The 27,188-nt window shown below is 39.2% G+C and overlaps 1 protein-coding gene across 1 annotated transcript in view; it reads left to right on the plus strand.

Moving 5' to 3' along the window:
• LOC122798180 (ectonucleotide pyrophosphatase/phosphodiesterase family member 3-like) overlaps positions 1-27,188 on the plus strand; it is an 835,307-nt gene that overhangs the window by 641,775 nt on the left and 166,344 nt on the right. The window contains exon 19 of the mRNA XM_044066922.1: positions 26,835-26,886. Within this exon, the coding sequence (XP_043922857.1) occupies positions 26,835-26,886 (52 nt within the window). The remainder of the gene's footprint in view (positions 1-26,834; positions 26,887-27,188) is intronic.

Consider the following 27,188-nt stretch of genomic DNA (forward strand, 5'->3'; position numbering starts at 1 on the left):
AAGAACAGAGGTGACTAACTTCACAGCACTCATGCCAATGGAAAAAAACCTGCATGACTGACGAATCATGCACAAATGCACTGTGCAAACATGTCCATCAGTGCATAGAACTAACCATAACCAACAGAACCATGACACTCTCCTCCAAGCACTGGAGGCCAATCTGGTGGTCCCCTGCCATTAATAACATGCACAACAGAAGGAAGAAACTGTTGCAGAAAAAGGTGGAGTCCCACGAGTGGTAAAACTCCCTTATTAGCCTCAACGACAAGTTGAGATCCCTCATGAAATCATCTAAAGCAGCCTATGATGGCAGAATTAAAGCAGACACTTACAACAATCACAAAGCCTTTGATAGTTCTATCCAGAACCTCCACACCAATACCCAGAAGTGCTCTGAGTTACTGTACAATGCTACCTCCTATACTTAACCAACCAATATTGCCAACATTCTTGCCAACACACTCACTGCCAGCTTTACCCCTCCCCCAGGGGAACAATCAGAATGCCAGAAGAATGCCAGGCACCCAGGATTACTGCTGCCCAGGTTACACCTGCATTGTCCATGGGCAAGAATACAGCTTTTATGGGACCACACATTATCCCTGGCTGTGTTCTACATGAACTACAAAGATACCTGGCACCACATCTGTGTGCCCTGTTCAGTCACAGCCTCACCTCAGGCTTGGTCCCTCTGAAATGGTGCACTGCTACAGTCATCCCTCTCCATAAAGGTGTGGCAACTACAGACCCTGGGAATTATCAGTCCATTAATCTGACAAGTCTGATATGTACAGCTATGGAGCGCATCATCAGGGACCTGATCGACAAACATATAAGTAATCTCCTAACTCTGGACCCCACACAGTTTGACTTTGTGAAAGGTAGATCATGCCTGCTCAACCTGGTTGACTTGTTTGAGTCAGTCACCAGGGCTGTGTATGACAGTAAGGCACTGCATACACCTTACATCAATCTGGCCAAGACTCTTGATACCATTCCTCAGTCAGGAATTATGGATGAACCCACCATACTAGGCATCAACCCCTATATCACTAGGGTGGTTGAAAATTGGCTCACAGATAGAACACACAGTGTGAAAGTAGTGAGCTCCAAGTCAGACTGCCAGCCAATCACGAGTGGAGTCCCACACGGATCAGTCCTGGGTACTCTCCTGTTCAGCATGTACTTCTCAGGAGTCCAGGCTAACACAAAAGAACTCTGGCTGACCAAGTTCACAGACAGCTGCAATCTGGGAGCCATCATTAACTCCACAAGTGATGCACACATCCTACAGAAAGGCCTCACTGAGACCACTGGCTGGTGTGGAAACCATGGCCTGAAGTTCAACACCACAAAATGCATCATCAGCCACTTTGGTAAAATCTCAGTTCCCACTAAGTACCACATCGATGGGAGCCCACTGAACACTGTAGGTGTTATAAGAGATCTGGGGACGCAGGTTGACAGCAACCTCTCCTTTAACCACCACATTGCCACTGTAGTCAGGAAATCCTTCACATCTCATTGCCAAGGGTTTTGCATCCAAGAAGAAAGAGTTCATGGTCTCTGTGTACCCTTCCCTCATTATACCAATCATCAAGTATAACAGCCCATTTGGCATGTACCTCACTAGACACCTGCAACAGCTGGAGAGGCCACAGAAGTACCTCACAATGAGAATCCTAGGTATTAAACACATGTGCTACACAGACAAACTCAAGAGAATCCAACTATTCTCAGTCTCATATCACCTACTTGGAGGCGAGCTCTGCTTGACTTGCAAAGTCATGTCTGCCCCAGCTCTTTTACAAATGCTACATCTAAAGACATCCCAATCTCTCTGCACCACACACACTGCAGGGACCTAGACCTCATTGCCACAATCAACACAACATGCTTGAGGAACAGGCTCCTCACCCAGAGACTGCACATGCCCTGGAATAGACTTTCCATACATGTCAAGCAAAGCACCTAGATGACCCTGCTCCAGAGATATCTTGATGAGTGGATGGGTAATAGAATGTTCACCCCAGGAATCACTCCAGTGGCTCTACTTGATGGGGTCACTGGGAACTAACATTGGGTGGCACAATGGCAGGGCACTTCTATGAGTTAGGCTTATAACAGCTCCAGGGCCATTAGCCTAGTACACACCTATGAACCTATAAGAGGAGTGACATCAGCATTGGCCAGTGGGTGGATAATGTATCAAAATATTTTTCCTACAAACATACACAGTTTTATAGACACACACACACACACACACACACACACACACACACACACACACACACACACACACACACACACACACACATTTTCCAGATCTGAGAGTATAACCCCTGCCTATGTAGTTATTTGTACTATAGTGTTACACAGTTATTGCACGCGCTACAGAGGTTACTGGCCTGACAATTGCCCACACGTCTGATAAGGGGAATGACATCATCAGGATTGATAGAGTATGCCATTGGGTGGGAAACTTATCAAAATACTTCTTCCTACAAACATACATGCTTTCACACACAGACACCCACACACATATACATTTAGCAAATCTGAGAATAGAACCTCTGCCTATCTAGTTATTTGCACTATAGTGTTACACATTTATCGCACTTGCTGCAGAGCTCACTGGGCTGACAACTGGCCAAAGGTGCTAATAAGGGGAATGATATCAGCAGGACTGATAAAATAGGGCAGTGGGTGGGAGACGTATCAAAATACTTCTTTTTACAATCATACACACACACTCATTTACCAGATCTGAGATTATAACTCTTTACAAGCTAGTGATTTGTACTATAGTGTTACACAGTTATCACACACGCTACAGAGCTTACCGGGCTGGTAATTGGCCAAAGGTGCTGATAAAGGGAATGACATCAGCAAGACTGATAAAGTAGGGCAGTGGGTGGGAGACTTATCAAAATACGTTTTCTTACAAACATACACACACACTCATTTGCCAGATCTGAAATTAGAACTCCTGTCAAGCTAGTGTTTTGTACTATTGTGTTATGCAGTTATCACACATGCTACAAAGCTTACTGGGCTGACAACTGGCCAAAGGTGCCAATAAGGGGAATGACATCAGCAGGACTGATAAAGTGGAGTACTGGGAAGTGCTGTGGGTGGGAATGGCCTAACACTGTTTCACCTACAAACAAACACACACACCATCACTCTCACATACACACCTGTCACACACACAGTTGCCAGTATTGGGATTAGAACCCCTACCTATCTAGTTATTTCTGCTATAGTGTTACGCAGTTCTCGCATAAGCTACAGAGCTTACAGGGGTGATCAGTGTCCAATTGTAATTCTAAAGTGAATAAAAGCAGCAGATCTTGTGAAGTAGTGCAATGTGAAGTTTACTGAGTGGGAAGAGACTCCTAATAATTGGACCTATGGAGACACACACACACAGGCAGGTGATGTGATATTATAAACTCAACCTCAGTACTGTTACACAATGGGGCTCACCTTTTATGCTGGGAGTGTGACTGTTTACAACTGGTATGCCACTGTCCACAACAAGACATCACTGTATGCCATTTAGGGTACGTGCGTGTGACTCACTCTGTCAGTGTCCCCCTGTGTCTCTCTCTGTATCACTATCTTTCAGTTCTGCACATCTATGTGTGTGTATGCTTGACATATGTTGTTATCTGTTGCCCATATATATGTGTGTGTGTGTGTATCTCACACAATAGATGCAGATATATCACATATGGGACACCTACATCTAGCTGGGGGTAATCCTGTCTGGTGTGTGTGTGTGTGTGTGTGTGTGTGTGTGTGTGTGTGTGTGTGTGTGTGTGTGTGTGTGTGTGGGGACAGTTGAGGTGTACATAGCTGTCTGTATGCACGGACATATGTACACAATACAGTCATATATTCTGATGTGGGTTCCACCATGTCCTGTGATTCTCTAAGTGTAGGAGCGTGCCCAGTGTGATCTTCTATAGTTAGGGCAGGACTCCATTCCAGACATAGGTGTACTCCAGTCTATGGTTTTGTGTGTCACAGCCATACCTCTCAGGTGTACACGGGTCTTTCCTCAGGGTACTTGTTTTATTTATCAGACATTGTCTGACATATCTGTAGTCTGAAACTGTAATGTATGGTGTCATTACCTAGTGCCAGACATGCTCAGATCATCACAGTGCTTTACCAGAGGAATAGTAGTTGTATAATGCATAGACCAATATTATGACCAATAATATGTAAATTCTTACCCAACAAGGCCATTTGTGAGGTGCAGCTACAGTCAGTGTAGTAATGACACACAGCTGTGTGAACAGTCCAGCAACCTGGTGATATACTGGCTGGGGATCTCCTGCTTGTGTGGTATCTTTCTAACCTGAGATGTCATATCCTTGAGTATGCATACCTCTGACCCGTACATTTTTTGACAGGTTGTCCAGGTGTTTGGCTAGAGGTTTCATCCTTTCTACATAAACGTGTTTTTATGGCAAGTTAGTTACATATAATTGAAGTGTGATGTTGCAAAATAATACAGACATTACTGTTTCCAAATACATAACCTTCAGACAATTCCCACTACTGCAAAACCCTCACCCCACCAGCTTACTGCAAACCCCTCACCCCACCAACTTTCTCAGTATGTAAGGGCAATATTTACAACACATGCCTATCATTGTGCCTTTGTTCTGCTTTTCTTTCTGCCCTTTTCCAGACATCTTGCTGTCAGAGGTTGGGAGTTATGGGTTTGGGTACAGAGTACATTCAACTGTGCAGGCATGTCCATTATTTGTAAAGTCAAACATGAGAAAAAGGATTATTGAGAATGACCACTGGCAACAGTACCACGCAGCACTTATATTCACAAAAGCCTTTGCACCTCTGCTACACATCCTTCAAGATGTCAGTAATATGTGTAGCATATTCCGCATAGCACTGTGACTTCCAGGTATGTCACTGGCAGAGCAGTGGGTGTCACTGACATGCATAACAGTTGGCACTGCAATTATCTGCACATGGCCCTGTCAAAGGCAGCACTGGACCTAGGGCAGTACAAGACAACTGCCAGGAGAACATGCTGGCCAGATCCAGACAGTATTAACCACACATACACATAGCTTATTGACTCCTGCATACTGTGGACAGGCAACATGTTTTCATGTTTATTGGTATGGCCCTCCCAATGTGTGCTATTCTGCTATTTCCATGCAAACATATATGTTACTGCATTTGTGTGGGTATATGTCCACTGTACACATTTGCACAGACTGAACTGGTATTTGCTTTACATTTTGGTTCCATTTACCATACTATTGTGCCCTGTCTTGGGGACTGGAGGCATACCAGTAAAGTGCCCACATCAGATTGTACTGGCATACATTTGAGTTTCAGACGTCTTACCCTTCATAGCCTTACTGCAACTGCGGGCCCTGCTGTGCTATTACTGTGTGAGTCTGTAGGGGTTAATTCAACATTGCCACCATTTGTGTGTCTTTACCAAACATTTCTCTGTGGTTTTCTACAGCTGACTTGCTGTGTGGGTGTGAGGGGTGGTTATGTGACCCCCACCCTGACATCCATGCCTGTGACCTTTGATCCTCCAATTAGTTGTCCCACACCTATACTGCAGTGGGATTTACCACATTGGGTACTACTGCATAGTGTGTGGAGGCCAGTTTTTGCCAGATATTTCCTGGTGGCCCACATAGCTGTCTGTTGTGTGCTACTATACCAGTAGGCCACCCCATTCCCTTGCATGCATGCAGCATTACTATAGATATGCTAGCAGAATGTACTATTCCATTCATTTATTGTTAAGAAGACTGACTTACCTTGTACTTTCTGCAGTTCTGAGGACATTGCTTGAGGGCCGCCTATGTTGGATGCACACAGTACACTGCCTATAATGATAAGTTACAGGTAATGTGATGTGTGTGTCATCCATTTTACTGAATGTGCTTGTCAGAGAGAGGTTTCAGTCCTTGGGGTTCCTACAGTGTCAGTGTGTGTGCTATGCGTTGCCTCTTTGCAATGGCCTCAGCATACTGGGCATGCCCCCATCTGCCTATGGGAGCAGGCTCAGGGGCTTCCCCTCCTGTGAGTTCATCTGTGCCTGTGGAGATATTGGCAATGGTAGTGGGCTGTGTGGCCCTTCCCCATGCTGTTCCTGCTGCAGCTGCTTCTGCAGGATCATAAGGCTCTACCAGATATGTCAAGGCAACAAAACCATGACTTGAGCATCTCAAACATATGCTCTATAATAATCCTGGTTTGTGTGTGTGCCTCATTATGGCATTCTTGTGTGGGTGTGTGTGCATTTCTGATGGGTGTCATCATTCAAGGCTGCAGGACTTGGCCAGCATCCCACATCAGATGGCCATATGGGATGCCCCCACTGGCAAATGCCTGGTACAGCTGTGACAAATGCCAGATGTGGGAGTCGTGATAGCTTCCAGGGCTGCTAGCACACACATTCATGATAATGCCCTGGGCATTGCACACGACCTGGCAGTTGATGGAGGGGAAGCCCTTGTGGTTTATGTAGATCCTACCCTGTTCACTGAGTGGTGCTTTGATGTGGATGTGCATGCAGTCTATGGCTCCCAGTACCTCCGCATATTCTGCTACATGGAGGAAGAGACACATATTGCTGGTCCTCTCCTCACGGGTGTTGGGGAAGTAAATGTGCTCACCGGCATGTGGTAGCATGGCATCCAGGAACTGGTGGAGTACCCTGGATGCAGATGCCTGTGACACCTCCATCATGTCCTCAGTAGGTCTTTGCAAAGTACCTGTAGCTTGAATTCTTAAAGCTACACATACCTTAGTATCCACTGGGATGTGTTCCCCTATGTTGGCTCTAGCTCTGCTTTGAGGCTGGCACAGCTCGGTGAATTGCTGAAGTATGTCTCCATCCACCCTGTAGCACTCTACTATCTCCAGATCATGTAACCCCTGGTAGGTTACCCTGGGTATGAACACTCTTCTCCTCCTCCTTTCTCTGTGCTAGTTGTCAGCATTATCCTCCTCTCTGCCCTCAGCCTCTAGCACATACTGATGGATCAAAGCAATGGCAGCCTCTAACATTTTTCCATTTAAAATTCCCCTGTATGTGTACACCAATGGTGCAGAGTTTGTGGGAAAAAACAGACTGTAGGGTGTTTCCAAACTTTATACTGTTGTGCTGCAGATTCTGCCTGTATGATTGGCTGACTATGATACATTCCAGCTGCCACCTATATTACTCATGGCTTTGATTTGGCCACTGTAAGTGTTAGAGGCATTACGAGTAATTTGAGCATAATTGCCTTTATTCTGCTGTTGCCTTTTTAAATTATTTTTTACTTACATCTCCTTCCACTTTCAGCTGTGCAGCCACCTGCCAGCTATATTATTATGTGCTTTGCATGCCCACTGTAAGTTGCAAGAGTCCTGTATTAGTGATTTCTACTTCATTTCTCCTTTATTGTGCTGTTGCCCTTTAATTTTTTTTTTTAAATCTCCTCCCATTTACAGCTATGCGGCCATCTGCCAGGTGGATTATTGCGTGCTTTACCTTGCCCATTGTGAGTTGCAAGAGTCCCATACTAGTGATTTCTACTTCATTTCTCCTTTATTGTGCTGTTGCCAGTTATGAACTTATCACGGACTAAGCCGAACAACTTTTAAAAACCAAACGAACAACCAAATGGACAGTTAACAGCATTGGAATCCACAAAAAGCACGATTACAATTAGCGGTTTCATCCACTTTTAATTGAAACGTGAACTTCTTCAGAAAAAAGAAGTTCACGTTTCAATTAAAAGTGGATGAAAGCGCTAATTGTAATCATGCTTTTTGTGGATTCCAACGCTGTTAACTGTCCATTTGGCTGTTGCCAGTTATTTATTTATTTTTTTACATCTCCTCCCATTTTCAGCTATGCAGCCACCTGCCAGCTGTATTAATGAGTGCTTTCAATGGCCTATTGTGTGTTGCAGTATTCCATATTGCTATTTGTACTGCATTTCCCTTGTTCTGCTATTTCCTTTTACTTTTCCTATGTCCTTCCTGTTTAATCCCCAGTGCACCACCCAGACCCATTTAACTAATGTAAACAGCAAGAAATGGCCCTTCACTGGCTGCAAACAGGCTCCTCAGTTCATGCTTGTTGGCTGTTGGTGAAGCACCCACCAAGAGGAGAAAACGCTGAGAGAAGAAAGGAGCCACTTTTGAAACTTTAAGTATTTTTCCTCTGTTTATTTGCTAAGTTTTTCTGCATAGCCGCCTATTTTGAGCATTTTCTGGCTTGTTAAATTTGATTTCTGCATTAGTAACTGTATTTAGATCACAACCTAGAGCTGTTTACTGTATTTCCTGTTTGCACTTATTTTTAAAATCGTTTTTTTCTCAAAACTTGCATTTTATCTGTCTTTGGCCTAGCACTCTTGTGTGGGGTCATTTACTGCACTGTTATAACTTGGTGATACTTGTTAACCTCTGCTATCTCTGAAAAAAACAAAAAAAATCTCGCCTTTTCCCACTTTTCTGAGATTTAAAAAAGTTCAGTTACAGGCTTGCTGTTCTTGAACTGTTTGTAAGTTTCTGTGAGGCCATTTTTTGCTTGGGCTAAAGGAAAGTCTCTCTGTTGATCAGTGGCAGTGAAAAACATTGAGCAGCATGCCTGCCCCTGTGGGAGTGGTTACTGACTTGAAACTATAGTTTTATTGGCCATTCTGGGTCAATTCCAAAACTCCTTAATCTTCCTCTCTTAAAACCTGGTTGCCTCGTGGTTTTGGTGTCTTTTCAGGCTTGTTGGCTGTTGGTGAAGCACCCACCAAGAGGAGAAAACGCTGAGAGAAGAAAGGAGCAACTTTTGAGACTTTGTATTTTTCCTCTGTTTATTTGCTAAGTTTTTCTGCATAGCCGCCTATTTTGAGCATTTTCTGGCTTGTTAAATTTGATTTCTACATTAGTAACTGTATTTAGAGCACAACCTAGAGCTGTTTATTGAATTTCCTGTTTGCACTTATTTTTAAAATCGTTTTTTTTCTCAAAACTTGCATTTTATCTGTCTTTGGCCTAGCACTCTTGTGTGGGGTCATTTACTGCACTGTTATAACTTGCTGATACTTGTTAACCTCTGCTATCTCTGAAAAAAACAAAAAAAAACAAAACAAATCTTGCTTTTTTCCCCACTTTTCTGAGATTTAAAAAAGTTCAGTTACAGGCTTGCTGTTCTTGAACTGTTTGTAAGTTTCTGTGAGGCCATTTTTTGCTTGGGCTAAAGGAAAGTCTCTCTGTTGATCAGTGGCAGTGAAAAACATTGAGCAGCCTGCCTGCCCCTGTGGGTGTGGTTACTGACTTGAAACTGTAGTTTTATTGGCCATTTTGGGTCAATTCCAAAACTCCTTCATCTTCCTCTCTTAAAACCCTCTTTTGTGCGTTTTTGAGCATAGAGCAACAACGGGCAGCGCTGCCTAATTGGGTTTATACTATTCCTGGCTCCACAAAGTCCGCTCTTCACTTTTTCCCGTAGAACTGCTCTATCTCTCAATTTAAACACCATATTCTCATTCTAAGGCCCTTCACTGGTCCAATTAAGTAATCCTACAAGTTAGCACTATTAAACCATAAGCACTACTTACTCTTATACTCTCTATGATTACCCTGTCCTCTATTGGTCCATCTTAAATTCAGTTTCTCTATTACTCTAGCATGTCCAAAGGTCAGTCAATGGTTTCCTCTCCAGTCCAGCTGGTGAATCTGGGAATTTTGAGGCAATGTTGCAACTGTCTCATGTACACGGACAACCCTCTCCTCCAAACAGGTTCAAATATATGTGAGAGATGCAACTATTTAGCCAAACTGGAGGCTGAGCTCTCTCATCTCAAAACTGGTGTAACCAGTCAGGAGGAGAAGGTAACCTCACACAACACAATTCCATTATCACATAGTCCCACCACATCAGCGAACCAAACATATAAATACACAAAAACATACTCGGAGGCTCTAAATAAAAATCTACCTAAGCAACAGAGACCTCCAAAGCAGACATCCAAGCAAATGCTACCTCAAAACAAAACACACACAACACATAACCCACAAAGTCAGTGTGCCAAGCAGCCACAGCCCTTAAGGCTGAATAACACACTTAATACTCTTGTTATAGGTGACTCTGTTGTCAGACACACTGACGTCCCGCTCACCAGGCTGAATAAAGAGAAGGTCACAGTGAGATGCCTGTCGGGTGCTAGGATCCGCCACATAACGCAAGCACTCAGGTCACTCCAAAGCAAATACAAATATGACTCAGTCATTGTACATGCTGGTGTGAATGACCTGAGACGTACCTCCCTGGACTACATGAAAAGAGACATAGAGGAGCTCTCTGATCATGTAGCCCAGGCTGGTATGACCCTGACCTTGAGCTGCATCTTACCCTCACCTAGAATAATGCCACAGTACAAAGACAAAATGATCGATTTTAACAATTGGCTAAAATTTTGGTGTCATTCAAAGGGGATCCAGTGTCTGTCAGCCTGGGATGACATGCTCGACAAGCCATGTTGCTTCGCTAGGGACGGCTTGCACCTGTCACCACTGGGCTTTCGGATATTGGCAAAGGCTCTTGCCACCCCATAGTGCCTTTTTTAGGCAAGGCTCAAAAGTCAAACCCACCCCCATAGACAGCACAAGGAACAAGAAACTAAGGGTAATGCTGCTAAACGCCAGAAGTCAACCTCAAGATGCACACACTCGAAGCTCTCCTCAGTATGGAGAACATCGATATCTGTGCAGTGACAGAAACCTGGTTCAAGGCTCCAGAGAGCACCCCAGCACTACCAGGCTATACCTCATATCATGCTTTTCGGCCCCAAAACCCGGACCGAACCACAAAAGGAGGGGGAGTTTCCATATTTATCAAGGATATCCACACCTCCAGGTTAGTGGCATTGCACGAAGTATCGGAGACCATCCATGTGCAACTAACAGTGGGCAAGGCTGCTTTTCAGTTTATAGCATCCTACAGACCACCCTCTCAAAGTCAGGAATCCCATTCGGCTTTCCTGAGAACATTGGAGAACATGAAGATCTCTCCGAACACCATTATATTGGGTGACTTCAACTACCCAGACATTGACTGGAAGCACTACTCAAGCCCCAGCACCTTAGCCCAAAGATTCCTGGAAATTATAAACTCAAATGCTATGGAACAACTAGTCACCACTCCCACAAGAGGGGACAACATACTATACCTGATCATTACCAACATGGAAACTCTATGCTCCACACCAGAAGTATATCCCTCATTGGTAAGATCAGACCATAAATTAATTTCACTGGATGTCCACATCCCGACCCCAGCCCCAGCCCAGAAAACCACAGTGAAAAACTTCTCAAAAGCGAACTTCTCACTTCTCAAAACTGAAGTGGAATCCTTCAAGGCCCCAGGGCCAGTGGAAACTACAGCCCAAACTGCAGAATCCTATATAAATGCATTCTATGGACATCTCCAGGAATGCATGGATCATGCTATCCCAAACAAAACCAAGACCCAATCATCCAAAGGCAGGCGTCCAGTCTGGTGGACTCCTGCTATAAATAAACTGTACAACAGAAGGAGGAAGCTACTACATGATAGAGCAAAATCCCTAATAGGGAAGGCATCTCTGATCAGTACTAGCTAAAAATTACGATCCCTCATAAAATCCTCCAAGGCCAGCTTCGAGAGAAAAATTGCACAGGACACCAAAGACAATCATAACGCTTTTTTCAGTTATGTTAGAAACCTGGGATGCAACTCCCAGACTTGTTCTGAGTTGATTCTAAATGACAAAAAATACACTGAACCCACAGACATCGCCAATATCCTGGCAGACAGGTTCAGTGCAAACTTCTCCACCCCAATAGAGCAAATATCTATCTCGGCAGAGGGCTGCCTCCCAAACATCTCAGATGCTCAGGTGAAGGCTGCCCTCTCCAAAGCAAAAAACACTGCTTCCATGGGACCAGATGGCGTCCCAGGTTGCGTCCTACATGAACTACAAGAGGAACTAATCCCTCAAATAAAACAGCTATACAATCTCAGCCTCACTACAGGATATGTGCCCACAGAATGGTGTACAGCAACAGTGGTCCCACTCCACAAAGGTGGAGCATCTACGGACCCTGGAAACTATCGCCCCATAAGCCTGACTAGCTTAGTCTGCAAGGCTATGGAGAGGATCATCATGGAGCTCATAAACAAAGACTTTGGGGACCTACAGACACTAGATCCTACCCAGTTCGGCTTTGTCAAGGGCAGATCCTGCCTTTTGAACCTGGTTGACTTCTTTGAAACAGTCACCAAAGCCATAGATGAAGGGAAGGTAGTCCACACAGCTTATCTGGACCTTGCAAAGGCATTTGACACAATACCCCACTTGGGCATCATAGATAAGCTATCCAGCTTAAATATAAACCCCTATGTCACAAGATGGGTCACAAACTGGCTCAAAGACAGAACACACAAAGTGAGAGTTGCTGGAGCCATGTCAGACTCGAAACCGGTCACAAGTGGCATCTCACAAGGTTCTGTCCTGGGACCACTCTTGCTCGGTATATACTTTTCCGAGGTACAGGCAAACGTGGGAGGACTATGGCTCACCAAGTTCGCAGATGACTGCAAACTGGGCGCCATAATCAACTCTCCAGCTGACACAAACATCCTTCAAAAAGGTCTCACAGAGACAGATAACTGGTGCCAGCGCCATGGTTTAAAGCTAAATGCCAAAAAATGTATAGTCATACCCTTTGGCAAAAACAATGTGCCCACAAATTACCACAGTGAAACCCATTAAGTACAGAGAAAGTTATTAGGGACCTGGGGACCCAAGTTGATAGCAATCTCTCCTTTGAAAACCACATTGCCAAAGTGGTTAGAAAGACCTTCTACATAGCCCACCTCATCACGAAGGGTTTCACATCTAGATCAAGAGAGGTAATCGTGCCCCTTTATTCATCCCTCATCAGGCCCATCATAGAATACAATGCCCCTTTTGGGATGTACCTTACCCGACACCTGCAGCAATTAGAAAGCCCCCAAAAGTATCTCACCAAGAGGATCAAGGGTCTCAAACAGATGCCATATACTGCTCGGTTAAAAAAACTCCAGCTCTACTCAGTTGCATACCGCCTACTTTGAGGCGATCTATGCCTGACATACAAAGCTATGTCAAATCCAGAATTAATGGACATGCTCCACCTCAGTAAATCTAAATCCCTTAGAGCCACGCTTGAGGGACTTGTACCTCAGCACAGAAATAAATAGAACTTGCTGGAGGGACAGGTTCATAACCAGAGGCTCCCTTCGCTCTGGAATAGAATTCCAGTTCATGTGAGGCAGAGCACCTCACTGAATCTCTTCAAGAAGAATCTCGATAAGTGGATGGGGGATCATAGGTTTGTCCCAGGGATTACTCCCGTGTCACTATTAGACAGAGGCACAGTAAACTAAACCTTAAAAAAGGGCACAGTATACTCAAATCAAGGGGTGGCGTAAGCCATACAGAATCGGGCTAGGCTTATAATTGCCCCAGGGCAGATGGCCTAGTATGAACCTATGAACCTATGAAATAAGACCATACAGCCTCAGACACACCCCCTCACCTAGCTGTGCTTAGCTAAGCACAAACCCAGCCAACGGAGCTCCAAGGTGCTAACAGCAAACAAGACACACCCGCTTTTCATGTTAGTTGCTCCTCCTGTCTACATGGTGGTGTTAGAGCACCTACACGGTTTGGTGCAGTGTGACACTTAGAAGAATTTTTTGATTCAGTACAAGTCCCCTCATTAACATATCCCACTGCCTTACTCCATAGTTACTGCACTACACAAGAGCCTTCCCCCGTAGCAACGACTGTTCCCTGTCATAAAAAAATCAAAATTCTTTAAAATTCAAGCTAAAACATTTCTTAGTTGTCTAAATGGATCCTGTTTTCAGTGCTATACATATTAATATATGATCTACATATCTCAGTTCTGTACTTAACTATTATAATTTCTTTTACTCAGGTTGTCATAATTCTGTCTCATTTACTTCATCAATTCAATCAGTCTCACACCATGCTCATCTGTGGTCTGCCTTCATACTGCTAGGATCATAGGACCATAGGTAATACAAGCAAACTGAGTAACATGACCATTTAATACCTCACCAATAGCTGCCATCATGCAGTACCCCCCTCTCAAGAAGGGCAAAGCAGATCAGTCCGAGACTAAATTTATGGGTACCAATTTATGGGTACCAATCCAATCATCCATGTTTAAATTGCCATGTCATCTGATATTTTACTCCACCCTAAAGACACTCATTGATCTGTATAAAGTACTATGACCAAGACATGAAGTCTTAGAAATCTGGAGATTCCAACAGATGGGTTGAAATACACAGCTTGGAACTTTCCTTAACAAATTTATTTGCAAAAATTCTTGGTTAGGGTGTTGCATAGAAAAGTACTTTTACCTAGTAACACTGCAAGGGTGAGGCAAAGGGAACAGCTGCCACAGGTGTAAAGTGCTAGGGATACAATTGAGAGCCCCAAGTCCTGCATACAGTTTGTTCTGTAGCAAAATGCCAGTACAGAATATAATTCAGCAGTATCAAGCCAATATTGGCTTTCTGTAGTTCTAAACAAAGCAAAATGTCTTTTTTTGTTCTTCAGTTGAATTGCTGAGTGGGGTATGGAACTGACTGCCTTAGGAAGCTGATTGGTACAAAGGTACCAATCAGTCCAATTGTATTTGCACAATAAAAGTTGAAGTCACTTGAAGAGCTGACTGGGTGGGCAGTTATTTTGGGGGACCAGCACCAAGTCCTAGATGGGCTAGGTATGGCTCTGCTTTTACCACTTCTTCTATTGGGTGCAGCAGAAAGTTTGTAGAGCTATATAAAATCTTGTCAATCTGTGCAATTAATAACTGTATCTGGCTTCACAAAAGTAACCATGCTGTTGTCACATTTAAAGACTTAATTTGTTCTTTAATTACAAACCAGATTGCAGCAGATTTACAATAAAATTCAAATAATACTAACCACAGTCGTCTTCATCTTAACAATAAGCAAAACAACCCCCTACCATTCTCTGCTAATAACCATAGACATGACAGTTCAAATATAAGCACTATTCAGAAACTCTAACCTCAGCGGATAATATTTCCATTGAAGTACTTGTCTTTACTAAAGTATTTAACATAGCCCTGGATACACAACCAAAATCTGGAAAGCACATTACTTTTTGGTCACTAACACTGATAATTAATTACAGTACCTATACAGAGTCTCTGAAATGATGCATTGTGTCTTTATTGGATGAGATGCAAATATTATAGCAAAAAGAAATATGGACATGGGAAAGAAAAAGACATTTAATATTGTGCAACATTTATGCAAAGGAGTAATCACAGCTAATCAATAAAAAAGCAGCACCAAAAATATTTGAAGAGAAATACGGGCAAAGACATCCAGATATTAAAAATTTTGCAATATAAAAGAAGAAAACAAAGCAGGAAAGTAGAAAAAAACAGTAATGGAGAAGTTAAAGAAAGAGAAACTGAAGGGATGGATTTCCTGTAAAGTGAAGAATTTAGTGTGGATCTGATAAGGTATGCAGTCCTACAATTACAGATATATACATGTAATCAATTTCAAGGAGGCCCATACTTCCTTCAGAGCAAGAAATATATAATATTGGTATACACTGATTTTTATATATCATTTGATGTGTCAAGCATTTTTCTTGTTTTCCTTTCCAACTGATGCAATATCTTTTGGGGCATTCAATCACTTGAAAAGTATAAGTTAGGACATGAAGACCAAATTAGCTTATTTATTTATTTGCAGTTTGTTTTCCAGGATAGATCATTGGGCCACAAGGAGCCCATTTTCAATGGAGTCCTGGGGAGAAAAGCTCCAGAAAAGTACAAATACATAGTACAGAAAAATACAAGTCCATAGTACACATTTCAAATAAACATTTCATGTCACAGAAGTAAATATGATAATAAAAATCAACATTTTTTTTCATTTACAAAATACATCAGATTAATTCAAATAAAAGAAGAAATTAAAAAAATGCATTTTTTATTTATTTATTTTTCTGCAATAATAACGTAAGGTAACTATTTTAGTACTTGGTCAAATACATCACTAGGGATAGCATGGACTTTGTTCCTAGATATCAAAGCTTTTCTCAATATTAGCTTTAGTCTTCTAAAATATTTTTTGATGAGTTTTGTCCACATTTGTTCATGTGTTATTGTTGATCCTTCATCATTTCCCAAATATTTAAACACTCCCTCCTGCAAAAGTTAGTTATATCACATTCCTGTCCCAGACTGATATTTTCTTGGTGCTGCAGCTTTCTTGCTTTAAATGTTGCTTTTGCACAGCTATCAAGACCAAATAATATTCTTTTAGCATCTGAGAAAGTTTTGACCACTTCCACTTCTACAGTTTTAAATCATCTACAGAAAAGATGAGAAGTCTTTATACTTTGCTGTTGTGTGGAAGCCAAGTTGTAACCATGACTAATCTGTTTCATAGACAGCTAATGAGTTAAGGGCAAGACAAAAGAGCAGCGGTAACAAAGAGCCACACTGTAATATCCTCCTTTAAATTTTTATCCCTGGGATAATAAGTTGTCCTTTATCATGGCTTGGCTGCAAAGTGGTTTGCAGTGTTTCATGGTCACTATAATGTAATTGATCAATGCCGAGTATATCTTACACATGTGTAAGCACTTCTTTATCCATGAGTGCAGGGTGCTGTCAAATGCTTTTATTTTTGGTAATATCAAGAAAGAGCATCACTGTCCACAGGCGCAAATAAATCCAGTCCCTTAGATGTAAAATAACGAATTATTGGGTAATCCACAAGTTGCAAGATGCAGCAAAAAACAATAGAACGCTCTCACAACGTTTTCGTCATCCACTTTATCAATATACAAACATTTAAAATCTAGAACTACTTATATATGGCACAGTTTCCCTCCAAAAACTAATCAATCAATTATTCAATAAGTGCAATTCATTTAAAAAAACAGCATAAGTTGCATAAAGTCCTGTGTAACATGAATTAATGTATAAATAATAAACTTCTTAACTTTTTCTAACTTATTATAAAACTTATTTTGAAAAGCTACCTGAATAAACGTGATTCAGTACTATTTTCTTTAAATAGTGAATATAGTAGTGTGTATACATTCTAAGTAAATGTTAAGTCGGGTAAAATGAGAACATCATAAGAAAAAAGAACAGTCATTCTGAAAGTAATGGCTCCATCTAGTGGTGAGGCCACAAATAACAGATCCGTAGAGTTCATTTATTTCAATAATTAAAAATACTTAAATGTTAATAAAATGAATAATAAAATTTGTGTAGAAAATTTCATAATAATAAAATTTGTCTTGTTAATAAATAGTACTTAATAAATATTATAAATAAATATAGTGAATAAATATTTTAATATTAAATGTTAAATAGTTGTTGACAGTATAACAAACATGTTAGATAAACTATAATTTTGCAGCTCTTAACTTTAATACTGGTTTGAGAGAAAGCATTTCATTAAGTCCTGGACTTTTTCCAGCATCTAAAATCACTTGCCAATACAATTCTCTATATTCAATCTGTTTCCCACATACCACCTCTGGGATTAACAGGTATCACATCTAATACAAAAAATTCAAAACTTGAAGTGCAGCATTTCAGAGTGTTTATAAAGTGCATTGGTGTCTTTTTTTACTTTCATATCATATAAGTGCTCATATATCCTTTGCTTAAGCTTTCTCTCGCTTTTGCCTATGTAAAATGACTCACATTTTGTGCATGTGGCAATATAAATGATGCCCTTCGTATCACAATTTGCAAACGTGTTCAAGTACAGTTTCTTTTTTCTGGCTTTCAAGAATATATGTTCACTACATTTTAAATGGACACAATACCTGCACCTCCCACATTTAAATAAGCCTTTTTTCTTTGTTAACAAGTTCTGGTTGTTTCCTAGAAACCTGTTCTCCACAATGTTTTTAATGGTTTTACCCGTTCTGTATGTGCAAGTGAATTCATTATCAAAGATGCCTTCTAGATCAGAAATTTTTGAAAAGTTTTTCCATTCCCTCTGAAAAATCCTTCTAATAAGATTTGAATTTCCATCAAATGTTGATATTAAACCTGGATCATATTCACCAGTAGACATATTTTTCTTATTTGGATTTTTTTCAATTTCTGGTTTACCCAGAATTGGTGCAAATCTGTCGTTTCTATTTTCTAACACTTCTGCTAGAACTGAATTAAAAAGATCAGGTGGGTCCTTTTTTTGCCTTTTGTGTGGAATAGGAATTCTACTTCTTCAAGAAATTGAGAATGCGTCTAGTCGTCTCTGACTTGCACTTTACTAGTTGTCCTTTGACAACCCCCTTCTTTTGATGAAAGGGGTGACAACTGGAAAAGTGCAAGTAGGAGTTTGAGAATGTTTCTTTCCTATATATACTGGAAGTGAAATTGCCATTACTTTTTTTGATTTTTACATCTAAAAAATGAACTTCATTTATGGAGATTATATTAAAAAATAACTTTATTTATTTTCAAGGAGAATACTTCAGGCAAGTTAGGGGTGTGGCGATGGGTGCCCATTGTGCCACCATATATGCTAACACCGTTATGACATACTGGGAAATGAAATTTCTTTATACATCTCCTTACTTTGACAACTGTGTTTTATATACCAGGTTTCTGGATGACTTATGTTTCATCTGGAATGGTAATGCAGAAACTTTTAACAATTTTAAACAACACTTGGATATTACATCTAGTTTTTTAAAATTTACCTCTGATTACAACGAGAATGAAGTTCATTTTTTTAGATGTAAAAATCAAAAAAAGTAATGGCAGGTTTAATATCAACATTTGATGGAAATTCAAATCTTATTAGAAGGATTTTTCAGAGGGAATGGAAAAACTTTTCAAAAATTTCTGATCTAGAAGGCATCTTTGATAATGAATTTACTTGCACATACAGAAAGGGTAAAACCATTAAAAACATTGTGGAGAACAGGTTTCTAGGAAACAACCAGAACTTGTTAACAAAGAAAAAAGGCTTATTCAAATGTGGGAGGTGCAAGTATTGTGTCCATTTAAAATGCAGTGAACATATATTCTTGAAAGCCAGAAAAAAGAAACTGTACTTGAACACGTTTGCAAATTGTGATACGAAGGGCATCATTTATATTGCCACATGCACAAAATGTGAGTCATTTTACATAGGCAAAAGCGAGAGAAAGCTTAAGCAAAGGATATATGAGCACTTATATGATATGAAAGTAAAAAAAGACACCAATGCACTTTATAAACACTCGCTGAAATGCTGCACTTCAAGTTTTGAATTTTTTGTATTAGATGTGATACCTGTTAATCCCAGAGGTGGTATGTGGGAAACAGATTGAATATAGAGAATTGTATTGGCAAGTGATTTTAGATGCTGGAAAAAGTCCAGGACTTAATGAAATGCTTTCTCTCAAACCAGTATTAAAGTTAAGAGCTGCAAAATTATAGTTTATCTAACATGTTTGTTATACTGTCAACAACTATTTAACATTTAATATTAAAATATTTATTCACTATATTTATTTATAATATTCATTAAGTACTATTTATTAACAAGACAAATTTTATTATTATGAAATTTTCTACACAAATTTTATTATTCATTTTATTAACATTTAAGTATTTTTAATTATTGAAATAAATGAACTCTACGGATCTGTTATTTGTGGCCTCACCACTAGATAGAGCCATTACTTTCAGAATGACTGTTCTTTTTTCTTATGATGTTCTCATTTTACCCCACTTAACATTTACTTAGAATGTATACACACCACTATATTCACTATTTAAAGAAAATAGTACTGAATTACGATTATTCAGGTAGCTTTTCAAAATAAGTTTTATAATAAGTTAGAAAAAGTTAAGAAGTTTATTATTTATACATTAATTCATGTTACACAGGATTTTATGCAACTTATGCTGTTTTTTTAAATGAATTGCACTTATTGAATAATTGATTGATTAGTTTTTGGAGGGAAACTGTGCCATATATAAGTAGTTCTAGATTTTAAATGTTTGTATATTGATAAAGTGGATGACGAAAACGTTGTGAGAGCGTTCTATTGTTTTTTGTTGCATCTTGCATCTTGTGGATTACCCAATAAATCGTTATTTTACATCTAAGGGACTGGATTTATTTGCGCCTGTGGACAGTGACGCTCTTTCTTGGTTTTAGTTTATTTTGGCGCCACTTGCTCCTTTTTACATTATTCTTTTTTGGTAATATATCCATGCCATACTTAGAGTCTTCCCCTTTTTACAATTCTGCATTATGACTGTATTTAACAACGGATGATCCTTTTTCCATATACTTCGTTCTATTGCTATGATTGAGTTTTCTTCTAAATGACTATAAACTCTGTCAGCATCATTTCCAGTATATGATTTATATGTCAAAGGCAAGTTATTATTCTATAGTTCTTAGGATGGCTTGTAGGTTCACTCTTAAGCAGGAGTATAGTTTTTCCTGTTGTTAACCAGGTTGGTGACTGTTTGGGGTATGCATATAAGTAATCCTTATTCAGGGCTAAATCTTTTGTAACAATATTACTTTTAGCCAGAAGTTACGTACTGCAGCTCAGCCTGGGGTTTGCCAATTAGGAGTGTTTATTATTTTTTTTTTCAATTTCTCTGGCTGTTAATTCATTCCATTACACGTCATGTATATTTGAACTTTTTACTGCTTCTTTTATTTCTTCTATTAATTCAGCATCTTTGTTATATTCCACAAGATCTTCATAGATATAACTTCAAAATGTGTCTATTTCTTCCTTTTTCTTAGTGTTTCTATTCCTTTTGCTTTGTTTCTCAAGTTTCTATAAAACTTTTTTGGGTCATCAGTGAACTGCTTATTTTGTACTTTTCCTTTACATTTATCTACATATCTTCTAAGTTTTTCTGCCTGTGCTGTGTCTTTGCTTTATTATTAGCAGTAGTGTATGATAGATCCTGGCCTGTTTTAATACTTTCATCACATCTCTCTTTCTAAGTATTTTTTTGATCTGTTCCCTCTTCTATACTCTTCTAACAGTGACATTTCTTGTCTTAATTGCTTTAATAGTTTTCTCTATTTGATAATTCCATGATAGCATTTTGATTTCTTCCCTTCCTTTCTCTTATTGCCCTGTATTTTGTGGTAAGACTTTATATGTTATTAGTTTAGCTGTATAGTAATATATCCTATTTACTTCTGTTATATCACATGAACTTCTGTTAATAGTCTTGATTAGTGTTCATTTGTTTTATCAGACTTCTAACATTTTGGTTCTTACTGACTTTCTGTAATCTATTTCTTTTATTGATCTTCATATCTCTAGCCATCTCTAGTAAATCAAGCAACTCTTCCCTTAGATCTTTTTCTTCTAAACTAAGGGCGCATTATTTATTCTCTGTTTCCTGCAGGCATTCTACAGAAAGTTCCAAGACATCTTCTTGTGACATATTCTCTTCAGCTGCATCGTGTGTCATCCATTGCTCTTTCATATAGGAGCTCAATGACCTATCACTCCACAACATTGACTATGTCACAGTTGCCACCGTTTCCTGTTCCTTCCCTTACTTTGCAACTCCCACTGAACTTTTGTACTGGTTTTCTACAGAAGGCTGCAGACTATCATAATGTGACAACTGATCAGATGCTTCTATTCCACCTGTTTCTCCTTAATTTGGGAACTCACTGTTCCATTATGCTGTGATGTTACCAGAGTTAGATTTTCTACACTAAATTCTTCACTTTACAGGAAATCCATCCCTTCAGTTTCTCTTTCTTTAACTTCTCCATTACTGTTTTTTTCTACTTTCCTGCTTTGTTTTCTTCTTTTATATTGCAAAATTTTTAATATCTGGATGTCTTTGCCCGTATTTCTCTTCAAATATCTTTGGTGCTGCTTTTTTATTGATTAGCTGTGATTACTCCTTTGCATAAATGTTGCACAATATTAAATGTCTTTTTCTTTCCCATGTCCATATTTCTTCTTCAGATGCCTCCTGCTCTACCTGTTCCTCCTTACTTTGAGGACTCATGGTTCCATCATGATGTGACATAACCTGTATTAGACTTTTTATAATAAACCCTTCACTTTGCAGGTATTCCATAACTTCAGATTCTATTTGTTTAACTTCTATTTTGCTATTTCTGCATTCCCCTTGTGATCTCATTTTTTTGTATTGTAACATTTTCCATATTTGGGTACATCTGCCTGTATTTCTCTTCAAATATCTTTGGAGCTGTTTTTTTTTGTAATGATTAGTTTGGCTTTCTCCTTTGCATAAATATCATACTATGTCAGATCTCTGTTTTTTCCCATGTCCATGTTTCTTTTTATAGTTTTAAAAATCTCAGGGTTTTGTTGTTTATATTTTCACACTTCTTCAGTTGTTTTTTTATTCCAAATGTGCCAAGGTTTTTTGGTCTATATAATGTTTTTTATGAATTTGCTGTATTAATGAGCACAAATTTGCATCTGAAGCTTTTGGCAGTTTTTCTTGTGAAAGTATATTTCTTTCCTCTAATTTCTCTCTTAATTTTTTTGTATATCTTCTACTGGGAAATGCTTGGCTTCTTGCATAATAGTAACTATATATAATTTCTTTCTTATCCTCTGTAGTCCACTCTGTCATCTTTATGTCTCTTTATTGGCATGTCAGTTTTTGTGTTTTTTTGGGGACTACTACTTCCTTTTACAATGGTGGGGCATCTCCCCCCCACTGAGCCTAGTCTAACCCCATTGTTGGACTGTTTCCATGTCTTGAGGATTCTACACTGTCATTTTTCAAGTCCTGGCACCAGTGTGCCTACCAGGATTGGGCACATTTTTATCCTGGGACTTGTGCATCCAGCTGTCTTTTTTACTTTTCTGCCTACTTTTGTCCATGATATAAAATACAGTCTGTATTAGTGTCTCCTTGTGAGATTTTGTAAGAACAGAGTCCACCTTCTGAAGGTACTCACCAAGACTTGAGGATCAGTTTTCTTCCAGCAATACTACTCCTTTGATTGTTGATTTTATCATCTCTCCATCTGGAGTCCATCCTAAAATTTGTCCATAAACTTCTTTCCTCCCCTCACTGTCCATCATATGTGCTCTGATATGACATAAAAGAACAACATAACTTTACCTCCTGTCTTGATTGTAAGTTCAAATATCTAGATATTACTTCAGAGCTGACACCTATTCTGTTTTTGTGGGCAGTTTATGGCATAAACAATCACCTGTGCTTAGGCATACTACTGGTAAAACTGTATTTAATTTTGAACTGAAAATTTATCTTACTTGCCATGCAATTTTGGCATTATATGAATTATGCTACTTTTATGCATCATCTGCACTCACATTTCAAATCACTGATATTGTATTTATTTTTCAGCTCAAAATATGCACTAATATAAACACGTTTTAGCTGCCATTTTCTGTTCTATTTTTCCTTTCAAACATTCTTGCTAAATTAACATATCTATTTTGTAAATTTTGGAGCTTCTGCTAGATGTTGCTTATTTCTTAAATCTTCTTTCAGGAGATTTTCTCTCAGGGACTTCTATGAAAATGTGTTACTCCCATATGGACAATAAATAAATGAATAACATAACATAATGTATAACATAAAACATAACATAAGATCACATAATTTATTAAATTTTGTTCAAACCTCCAAACACACTTCTTCATCTCTCAAACATCTTGATCCTATAATCTTTCAAAGTTTAGTTAGGACCAGATGTACTTTCTATGAGTAAGATAATAAAGAAAAGTCTTGATGACCATGACTTTATTACAAGTTAACATGAGTTGTCCAGCATAATCTGCAATGCACTCTCAAAAGAAAGCCCAGCAAAAGGTAGGTCACTAGAAGAGGTAATACACAAATTCCTATATTGATCCAATTCACTATAAGATGACCAGGTGAACTTCTCAAGGGGGAGCCTTAGGCAGAAATAAATCAGGTAAGACCAAGACAATGGGTCCTCCATCAGATAAGATAAGACCGCTGCAATTTGAAATGCCAAATTGTAAACATGGCTGTTTGACAAAGAAGGATGGAGCCTTAACTGTGGCCCAGTGGACATGAGTTCAGTCAACGACTTGATCACTAGCGAACCTGGACTAGGGTGGGTGGGAATAACTGGCTTACATCAGTCTACACATTCCAGAAGGGAGGGAATAGGCTTCTGCTTGTGAACGGACATTCCCTGTTAGAAAACACAATCAGAGCTAGGCTGCTAAGCATTCATAGGTGGGCTGGGGTAGGCTACAGCTGATGCCACACTCAGTGCTATGAATGATATCATACATGCTCTGATCCAGTTATGGCTTCCCTCGCTTTTCATAATAAACTTGCCAACCCCAGTTGAGCGGGTTTGTGTTCACGTTGCTGTGAATATTCAGGAAAAGACTGCTGACCAGAGCCTCATAGACATGAAAGCAGATCCCCTAGTTAGTATCTCACTAGATTTTGCTTTCCAAATATTCTCATTACTGGAATACTGTGTATTTATGAAAATAAATTAATGTCTGTAAAAACAAAAATATTGACTTATCTCATTAATTCCAACTTTATGGTACAGAGCTGCCCAATACAGAGTACCAATAATAATTAGTAGTTGTACATATAATCACAAAACTGCTATCCTATATAGTTATCTTAAAAGGAGAATTAAGAGGTGCAGGAGCACAAAGCATTAGTTCTCCAACCCTTTGTACTATGCATAACTTGGTTCAGTTTGTTAAAAGTTAGTGTTACACAAGATATTAAGTATGTTGCAAACTGCAGCAGAAGGTCTTACCTGAATACACTGGACCAATTTATTTCATCAGGGGGACTATTGTTGAGTTTATATCTAATCAGGAGTCCTGTTCATTTGCAGTAATAATGTTGCATAAATCATGACAACACAGGTGGAGGGAAATAGTCATAAAAATAACATTTAGACTATTTCACTCTGTGTGTGTGTTCAAAATAAGACTTAATATACATATATAGCAGGGGGTGTGGCTGGGTGCAGAGGGGTTGCACTTTTGTAAAAAAAACTCTTTTCTCGGATTTGCTTTATACTCTGCCAGTGTGTGCAGCTGCACAAAGAATGTTACAGGAGTAATATAGTATAGTGTAAAGTATTTGCCAATGTGATTGGTCTACACTTGGTTCTTGATGATTTGACATTGCATGAAATAGCTGATACAAAGAAGGACAAGATTTTTTTTGTATATATATATATATATATATATATATATATATATATATATATATATATATATATACACACACACACACACACACACACACACACACACACACACACACACACACACACACACACACACACACACACACACAGCTATACAGGTGAGTGGGAGGGGGGCATAACAGTAACCTTCAAGTACTCATGACAGTTAACACACTCCATGCAACCTGCATCTACCTTCTAGGAAGAACAGCTGTAGAAATGCCAAGGGACAAAATCTAATATGCAAGAAAAGGACTACTGACACTTCATATGAAGAAGAATGTTCTCACAGAGATCTGTGAATAATTGAAGTCACTTTCCAGAAGTAGAATTCCTAATACTGACTGGAGATCTTCAGTGGTGATATCTTACGAGTAGGCATGTCCATTTGGTATGATGCCCTTGACAAACATAGGGCATGCCTATAATGAACAGCCACTGAACTATAGGTGTAGATCTTGGGTTATGGTTAGGGCTGGAAAAACAAATCAATTTCCTAAGGCCAATGGTATCCTTATTCCCAATGCTGGACAGTTACCCTAAGGAGGAATGAATGGGCCGCAGGGAAGTAATCTCCTGGGGAATGCATTGACCATTTAGATGGAAATGGGACTTGACAGTCAAGCCTGGGATTGATCGACCAAATAAAAAGAGTTAAAAAATGCTTGGCTGCAACTCTTCTTAGTTACTTTTCATTTAGTGACCACAGTGAAGCCATTACTGACAAGGATAGAAAAGATGCTGTACTCCGCTTAGACTGTATTTTTCTTCATACTAAACATCTAGTCCTGTCTTAAAAACTCTTATTTTCTCTATTATATTTTTCCTCTCTAATATCTTGTCTCTAAAAAACTGATGTACTTGAGGAAATAATAACTCAGGGCAATGGGAAGTAGCAGTTTTCATGGAAAGATTAACAGAAACATGGGTGAGGCTTTCTTTATGGAACACAGAGTTAAAATATGAGTCATTCAAGGAAAGGCATCAACTGTTACTCATCTATATTAATATTAAAAGTAAGATTAATTCATGGAAAATGTTGTAAGCACAAGTAGACATGATCCTCTCAAGTTGGCACCCATATTCAACAAATGAGTAAATGAACCACGTTCAGAGTTCTAGCTGTATAGTTTAAAGAAAGTTAAAAGAACACAATACTATAGAGTTTATCCAAAGTCATATAATCAGGGATGAGATGAATCCAGCTATTACTCCATGAAAAAAAAATGGTAAGTGGAGATGTGCGTACTAGAAATGCTGAGACATGCAAAGACCATACCGAAGGCATGTGAAGGATTCATGAGAAAACCACTTGAAAGAGATACAGTGAAAGGAGAATTAAAGTCAGAAATGAAATATGTTGCTTCATAATCCCAGAGTACAGGAAGATGGGTACACTGTAATTCATACTGTTTAGGCTGATGGATTTTCATTTGTGTAGCAGTGCTTTAACTTGCTAAAAGCTAGTCATTTTGATGCCTGCTGTTTTTCACAGGGTGCTGCAGAAGAGGAACTAAACAAAAGGCTGAACATAACAGAAGTTGTAGGTATGGTGTAGCAATATTTTTGTAATGGTAAAGCATTTACTAAAACCCTGTAATTATGTAGTTTAACAGCACCTTTTTCTTTCTCTGAAAAATCTATATCCTACTCTTTTAATACTTTATACTTAGAGTTCTTTTAAGTTCATTTTTAAAAAAATTGGTGGATGCTTTTTAAAGTTTATATTTGTATTATTTGTGTTTAAAAAATCACAATGATAAGTGCTGCAACTGGGCACATAAATGTAATTATTCAACCTAATACCTTTCTGCAGAGTTTGTCAATAAACTGGAAACATGAAATTTGA

The sequence above is a fragment of the Protopterus annectens genome, chromosome 3.part1 (genome assembly GCF_019279795.1).
Source record: "Protopterus annectens isolate FY-2018-M chromosome 3.part1, PAN1.0, whole genome shotgun sequence".
Lineage (NCBI taxonomy): Eukaryota > Metazoa > Chordata > Ceratodontiformes > Protopteridae > Protopterus > Protopterus annectens.